Genomic DNA, 8,825 nt, shown 5'->3' on the forward strand with positions numbered 1-8,825 from the left:
AGGAAGAAAGAAAATTCAAGAAAGAAAAAACAATGGAAGGAAGGAAAGAAGGAAGAAGAAAGAGAGAAAGGAAGAAAGAAAATTCAAGAAAGAAAGAAAAAACAACTCAAAAGAGAAAACTCCTTTGTTGCTAGGTACCAAAAGATAAAACTTTTTACCCTAGATGGATAATCCACTGGCCTGCATTCCTAACTTTGTTACTAACACTTCCAAATAAATTGACTTTTAACAGAGTATTAAAATGGGAATGTCATAGACAGCTACATATTTTAAAGAAATCTTTCATCCCTCTACGGAAGAACAAAATGTTGTAAGTAATCATACATTTTTATCTGAAACCCTGTCATAGGCTTTCCATCGATGAACACAACGAGCCTTCATTGTGCCAATGAATAACTGTATAGAATTTGGTAAAAGCAGTGAGGCGCTGCCATAAAGAAATCTCAAACGTGTGGCATTGATTTAGGGCACACATAGTAGATGACAATGAAATCATTTGAGGAGGCTGGGAAAATGGAAATCAGAAATTATAGGGAAAATACTATTTTTTAAAGTGCACATTGTAGTAACTTGGAAGATAGAAAATGCACTGATAATCTTTTATATTTAGCCAAAAAACAAATCATTCTAAGTATCAGGTGGTTAGTTTTAGCTACATATGAAAAGGTAGTACAAAAAAGAGATAGATAATTAATAATAACAAGAACAGGGAGATGGTGGAGAAGGTGAAGGAAGAGGAGGAGGAGGAGGAGAGGAAAAGAAAATGAAGAATTTGCTTTGCAAGCAGAATTTAGAGGCGATATAGAGGGGATAAAACTTGAATGGTTGGATAATAACAGTATTTATCATCTTCACTGACTCACACGAGTGAAAGTTCTTACAATTGTCTCAATGTGGCCTCAGGCCATAATTAAGGATGTAATTAAGCATGTTGCTTTAATGCTTTCTTAAAATCTCTGAATAAGCTAAGGCAATGCCTTGTAGATTTTCTCATCTTGATAAAGACTTCTAGTAATGATTAAGTCTAAAGAGCAGCATACCTTAAAAAGAATTATGGATGCTTAAAGCTCTGACTCGGGTGGGGCAAAGGCAATATGTAACTTAAACATGTGTACCCGGTAATATGCTGAAATTAAAAAAAAATGCTAAGTGAAATCCAGAAAAAAGAATTGTGGGTATGGCTTATAGATAAAAAATATACTCAGTTGGATACAATTAAAGGCCACAAAGGTTTAGCAGAAACTGTATTGATAAAACACTGACACCCCAATGTAGAAAAACCTGAGTCTGTTTAAAATGTAGCAAAGCCTCTGGGTTCCCAAGTTTCTATGAGGATAGCTGACTTGTAAGTTAAGTAAAGGTTTACACTACATGCCACTAAGAATTTTGGGTTGTTTGTTAGGCGATATTGTGGCAATTGATAGAGAACACAAGCCCAAGACATAGATACAATCAGTGCTAGGAACTAGAGATATAAAAATGAATAATACAGATTTATTCAGTCCCTATTCTGCTGCTGTGCAGTGTACTGTGGAAACATACAGAAAGCAATAAAATACATCTTGGATTGATATTTTAATGATAACTGAAGTAAAAAATGTTTAGAGAATACAAAAAAGGAGCAGATTACCCAGGCTGGGTAGATTTATACACGGAAAGGGTTGGAAAAGTTTCCCTAGAATAAATAAAGTGTAAATTAGGATCTAAGGAATACAGAGATCACAACCAATTGTGTTGTCAGAGAAGGCTGGTGATGCAAAAAGCACATAATAGGCATTGAAGAAGGTGCAAGACTACAAGATGCAGCACAGGGCTAGAGACACACCAGTTGGTTGGAGTTTAGTGTGTGGAAGACAGTAAATAGAAAATGAAAAGAAGCCAGATAATTATGTGCTTTGTAAACTTGCTAAGGAACTAAGTTCCTATCCTAAAGCAAATGAGATGGAGTCATTTTGGAGCACGTTATATTACTACGGTAGCAGTGCAGAGAATAATAGGGGCAAAGCTGGGAAAATGAAACATTAGATGGTTAGTATAAAACCCTGAACAGATTTGATATTGGTGTGAACAAAGATAGTAGTGAAGGAAATAGAAAGATATACAGGAGGTAAAATAGAGGTTAAGATGTTCTTGGAGATGTAGAATACATCCCTAAGATTTAACGTATTCTTGCCACACAGGAGATCAATGAATATTTAGTAAATGAAAATTTAATTCCTTATAGCTGAACATCCACATCATAAGATTGAGAACACAGACGCAAAGTGGCATTGGGTAAAATAGGACATCATAATCATTAGGTTAAAAAAAGTTAAAATTAAGTAAGAATATTATTTATATTAAATAATCTTAAAAGTTCCATTTATCAGAGATTTGGCATAAATTCTCAAATGAATTGCTAATTGCACCTTAATACACCATAATTTCAAAGTACATAGTCAAGAAAATAGTTTCTGAAAACTATCCCAGATTTTTTTTCACTTATCAAATTATTTCTTCTTTATGACAATAGTAAGAAGAAGAATTAAGCAATTTACATTAGATAAATATGGTTTGGTCTCTTTCAAAATGTCCTTTAAAATTATCCAATTGTGGTTCACAGAAACAAATTATTTGGCCATATTTAAAATCATTCTGATTTTTTAAAATTAGCCACACATTCTAGTAATTCTAGTAATATACAACATCTATCAAGCTTTCATTAAGTGCTTAGCATATCATGTTTCATTTATTATAATATTTAAAAAAATATTGTGAGAATTGTTCTGTTAGTCATCCGAACTTAGAGATGAGAAGTCAGAGGTTTATAGACGGTAGTGTCTTTTCTAAATACAGCCAGTAGGTGGTGGAGCCAGGAATTAAGCTCAAACTTCTTTGATTCCAAAGTTTTTTTTAACTACTAACAACTATTCTAAAATATACACTGTATGTCTTCAGAAGAATTAAGTGATTTACATTAAAAATTTGATATCACTTAACATTTCTTTTTAGTATGTGCCAGCATTTTGTTTAATAACTGTACAAAAGGACATGTGTCTTCTATGATATCATCTTTTCTAGTGGGACAGAGTATTAGTACATGCAGTAAAGTCAAAGACTGCAGATAGGCCAAATCTAGAGAGAGAATTTGTGAAAATTAGAAAACCTGAGTCATGGGTTACAGAGAAACAAATTTATTTAGCATCATTTTGTAAAAGATATGACTCACTTCAAAAATGTAGGGGTTCTCAAAAGAAGCCATACTATCTACAGGCAATAGCTGAGTTATTTTTAATCCTGTAATCCATAAGTATTCATTCTCATAGTCTTTATATTTCAGGAAGAAAAGAATGTTCTTGTTGCTTGGCAACATTTTGCATATCGTTTAGCCCTGGTGTGAGATTTCAGTTCTAGTACATCAAATTCTCAGATTCCAAGGTTTTGACTCCTCCTTTAATGTTTTTCAATAAAATACCGGGACTTTCATCTATTTTATCATCTAATATCATTCAGAACACAGTGGCGATGCTATACAGCTTTCTATTGTTTACATAAAATAACACTGGAGCGCTATCGTCTCCTTAATTTTGAATTATTTTTTGCCAGTCATGGCTTTACATTTGTCTCTGAAGAGGATGTGTGTGGAGTGTAATGGATATGGAAAAAAAGAAGAAGAACTCCTCCTGAAGACAAGATACATTGAGCTCAATGAACAAAGTCAAGCACCGTCTTTGGAAATGAAATTATTCATTGTTGTTGAACAATATAACTAACTCTGCTATGTGTCTGCAATACTGAGGACTTACCACCTCTAATGCCAAATATCTTGAGCCAGCTCTCCTTGCTTGTACTAGCAACACTATAACATTCTTTAAAATAATTTTCTGGAATGAAGCATTCCAGAGCAATTACTTAACAGCAGGGTCTTGTTAAATTAGTAAAAACAAGAAGGAAATTCCTTTAGAAGTCAGTGCCTTCAGGGTGCTTTCTAGAGTGTTTGTATGTGTGGCTGTTAATTAAAAAGTAAAAGAATGGTATAAAATGTAAATAGACTACACACTAGTCCCTGGTTCATTATAGAGTTTCAAAATGAGTATGCATTTGTTTGAATTCCAAATTGCTAGAATTTTTTTTTTAATTTCATACTGTAGCTGGTATAACTATATGTTTTAACAAGCCAAAACATGAAGTTGAAATTAGAACCTTTTAAGGTTACACTAAAATACCTGAAGAAAAAACAACATTTGATGTATCCTTGTAAGTTCTAGTTTTGTTTTTTTTTTTTTTTTTCCTGATTTCAACACATGATAAAGTTAGCAGCCTAAGGTAACTGTCAACTTAGTGATTATCACTGTGTGGTTTTCATTGTGACTAGTACACATTCCAGAAGTTTTCAATTCTAAAGAGAGAATGTATGTGCTGTTGGAAACAGAAAGTTTCTTCATATCAATTTTCTCCAGGTGCTAAAGGCACCCTTGTGTGTGAGATAGAAAACAAGAGATGAAAGAGTAAGAAGAAAAAAATCAGTAACAAAGAAAAGTAAAGGTAGGCAAAATTACACAGCAGAGAGCAACTGAACTAAAAAGAAAAATAAAAGAACAGAAAAATGAAAAGACAAAAAGAAGAAAATAAGCTTAAAAATGACATGAGGAGAAAAAAATTTACTTTGAAATTGATTTTTCAAAGATGAACTTTGCTCATAATATATTTGAGCTTTAAAACAAGATATTTTAGTCTTCTTGAAATCAAAAATAAAATTAAAACCCTGAAATATTTTTGAAACAGAAATTAACACTTCTTGTGTCAAATCATTGTTAGGTACTTTTTTGTGTTATTTCACAAACTCAACTTCAATAATCCCTTGGATATTGCAGTAATTGAAACATCACATATTTACTCCCTGCAGTTGTTGACACTAACACTGTGCATTTAGCAATTTCGACAGCTGATTTTTTGAAAAAATCAAAAAAAAAACATTTTGTAAGAAAGTTGGTCTTTAATAATTCTAAGTATTCAATTAGGAAAAATTGAACCATTACAATTAATATAGTCTATTATAGTATCATACTGAACATAATGTTTTGCTCATATTTGGTTTTTTGATAAATTTTGATTAAATAATAATGATTTTCCAATTAAATATAAAATATACATCCAATCTTTAATCTAGCTATATGATAAATTAGCTTCAAAAATAATTATTTTTTTAAATAATTAATTTTTTAATGATATGAATTTGACTAATCAAATTTATCTTATTCTTTGAAAATTTGGTGTCCTCTGGAACTACATGGGAAAAAGCTGATTTAGTTTAATATGAATTTTTACAAAGAAAATTCTATGATTTGACAAAATCACTGTTTTAAGTCACATAAAACCCAGTTCTGTGATTGTCGATTTTTTTTCTTTTGTCTCCAACTAAATTATAATGTCCCCGAAATGAGATCTAGACCTTATTTGCTGTAGACTTATTTGCTATATACCCAATGTATAGTACAATTTCTGCCACTCAATTGGCAGTTGATGAATAGCTTGAAGCAATTTTTTTTTTTTTATTTCAGCAAATTATGGGTGTACAGATGTTTAGGTTACGTGTGTTGCCCTTGGTTCCCCCCGCCAGAAGTCCGTGTTTCAAATATGTCCATCCTTCGGGTAGTGCGCATTGCACTCCTTGTGTATACAAATACCCGTCCCCTCCTCCCTCCTCCCCCTCCTCCCGCCGCCCTCCCCGTGGTAGAGGTGTTTAGGTTACGTGTGTTAAGCAATTTTCTTAAGCAATTATTTAAAAAAAAAAAAAAAACCTACCACTTCCACTGCCAATTTGAACTGCCAATTGCATTTGTAGGAATACTGAACGAGAATATCCATGTTTAAAAATCTGCCTAACCTGCAAAGAATGTACAAATGTGTGGCAAAATATAGAAGGAATTATAAAGTGATAATGAATCCTAAAGTGAAATCTCCCCGTCTGATCTACTTTGGCCCAGTGAGATGAGCTGGAATAAGGAGAAGAGAGGAAAAGTAAAGAGCAGGGCAAGGCACTCTATACAACAGGAATTCAGTACAGGCGCATTTTCCATTTAAGTGTTGCACAGGCTATCCCTGTGGAAACCACCGTGAGTTCAACAGGATAGCCCATTTTCAGACTCTGTGCCTCACAGAATATTAGCTGGATGAATGCACAGACAATAAGAACTATTTCTCCTTTTTTTCCCCCCCTTTATGCCCCATTTTTCCCCATTTCTTTCAACAGAAAGAAATACGTGCTTGGGAAATCTTCTTACATGTAGTTATCCTATTCTTCTGGAATAGCCAAGCATTGCAGAATCTGAACCTACCACTATTCAATTTTCAATAAATATATTATTTTTTCATTCAAAGATAAAACATCATGGGAAAAAAGATGTTACCTTTGGGCGGAGTTTCCTCAGATGAGAATAGAATACTTGTAAAGCAAAAACTCCTTGGCATTTTCAAGTATTAACATGATTTGTCTTGGCGGACACATATTTAGTTGTACACCTCTCCTCCCGCTGAGGTATGTGTTACTAATTACTCTGCACACGTAATGGCATTGTTACCGTCTTACATTCACGAATAGAGAAAGATTCGTTTGTAACCTATCATTTTAATACATAAATTTTAGGTAGCCAGTAAGACTTACCTTGAAAAAAGTCATGGTTGCGCCATCCTCTACCGCTCCATACTCTATCTTGGTTTGTTTAGCTAAATCATCAGCAGAGTCAATAGGAGATTCCATGCGTTCCACTGTCAGAAAGGCGGCTAAGTTAGCAGTGTACGAAGAAATGATGATAAGTGTGAAAAACCACCAAATGCCTCCCACTATCCTGGTGGAGAGCGCTTTGGGCATGAGCTCAGAACCTAACAGAGAGTGGGGGAAAGGTGAAACGAATACAGAGAATTTGATCAGCAATCAGATACGTTTGGTCATAGTGGCAGAATGGAATCACTGTAATAAAAGCTTAAATTATTGTTTTAGTAAGCAAGCAACAACCATTGGGAGAGCAGAGGCTAATTTCAGGAAATAGACAATCTCTTAGAATGCTCTTGTTTAAATATAGTGACAGGAGACTCAAGTTCTACTTGAGATGGTGCAAAGCACAAATTAAAATATTAATTTTATAAAATCCTTTATAAAAATAGTATTAGAAGAAATTTTTAAAAACTCTCCAGTTTATAAACCACATGTATATTTTGTCATAATTTTGTTAGTTATGTGGATTTCAGAGGAAACGTTTTAACATACATTCAGATCCATTTCTTAACAAACTTTATATAGAGTTTTGTTTTTCATGTGCATATATAGCTCATATATTCAGTCTGTCTTGTAATTAAAAAAATTAACGTTATATAATAAAATAATGTCAGTTATCCAGATTTCTTGAAATGATGTGGAGTTTTATCCCAGTGTTTATTTTGAAATAAGATAGTAAATTTCTTTCTTATGAATAAGCAAGTATCTCCCATCACTATGGTTAGCCTCAATGAGGAAAATTAGAATAAGAATAGATAGCTAAATTGCCATATTTATTTTTGTACATATATAAATATTTCATAAATACATCACAGTGTACAGCTGGAGTTGCCTGCCCATGGTATTAATAAGAGAATGGGATCTGAGAATTACCTTTTACTTTTGGTTATTATTGATTTTAATTCACTTAGACTATAAAATAAAATCTTAACAATTTAAAAATTTGGTCAGTTATTTAAATTTTAATTATAATTTTACAACATTATTTACAGTCTTAATGTTTAAATGAAGATATACCAGTATGTGTAATTTTTATAAATATACTAAATTTCTGGATATGTAGATAACATATTATTAACTTTAATCATTTTGAATCTATCAAAAAAGTATTTTTAAAAGGGTTTGAATAAAATGGAATGAAGCAAAGATGGACTTACAGCCAAGTCTTTAATATAATCACTGATGCAGTAAGGTAACACATCTTTAGATGGAATAAAAAATAAAACAAATTATTCATGTGAACCTTGAAAAAGAAGTGATATCACGACTGCACTATATCAAAATAGCCCATCTTACACTGCGGTTCATCTTACCCTTGCAATTTCAAACAAAATTTTAAAAACAGACAGACTTGGACATGACAGCCAACTCCAGCTCCAGATTCTGCCTACCACTCTGTAAGGAAAAAAATGGAAAAGTACCTTTCTGATGTAGTTGCTCCTAGGCCCTGTCAGACACACACTCGGACACTGAAACACTAAAATACTCCCAAGATGATCAGCAGCTTTGGCTGACTATTTTACTTTTTTTTTTTTTTAAACAACAACAACAATAAAGTCAAACAAGACTGGGAAAGAAAAGAATAGTGGAAACATTTGACAAAAATGGCCCAATTACCACAAGTTCATATTTTACCCAAGGACTTAAAGCGAGTACCTCCTAGTCTTGTGAATCAGAGCCTGGTTAGGGGCTGACTGTCATGTACTCAAGGTAACGTCATGTCCAGCACTACATCCCACTAATTCCTGGGGAGCTGGGCATCAGCCAGAATAGTATGGGTTCCTCTTTCATGTATCCACCAGCAGTGACGCAGTTATGTGGCAAAGCAAATGCATATTTGAATTTCTCATTGCTTGGATTACTTGTTATCATCTTCAGAGATATCACAGATAGTCTAATTTCTAATTGCTAAATATTATTGTTATCGAATCTGTCCTATGAGTATACAAATTCTCAAAGACCTCCAAGTATTTTAGAAAATATAGGAGAAGAAAAGAATATTTTATTTTTTAAAGTGGTGTCAAAATGTAAAAAAAAAAAAAAAAAAAAAAAAAAAAAAAAATCTTCGTTA

The 8,825-nt window shown here is 32.9% G+C and overlaps 1 protein-coding gene across 1 annotated transcript in view; it reads right to left on the reverse strand.

Annotated features, from left to right (window-relative positions):
- LOC105815781 (glutamate receptor ionotropic, kainate 2) overlaps positions 1–8,825 on the reverse strand; it is a 293,383-nt gene that overhangs the window by 154,240 nt on the left and 130,318 nt on the right. The window contains exon 6 of the mRNA XM_012651025.1: positions 6,644–6,861. Coding sequence (XP_012506479.1) covers positions 6,644–6,861 — 218 coding nt within the window. The remainder of the gene's footprint in view (positions 1–6,643; positions 6,862–8,825) is intronic.

This window comes from Propithecus coquereli, unplaced genomic scaffold (assembly GCF_000956105.1).
Source record: "Propithecus coquereli isolate 6110/MARCELLA unplaced genomic scaffold, Pcoq_1.0 Scaffold345, whole genome shotgun sequence".
Taxonomy (NCBI): domain Eukaryota; kingdom Metazoa; phylum Chordata; class Mammalia; order Primates; family Indriidae; genus Propithecus; species Propithecus coquereli.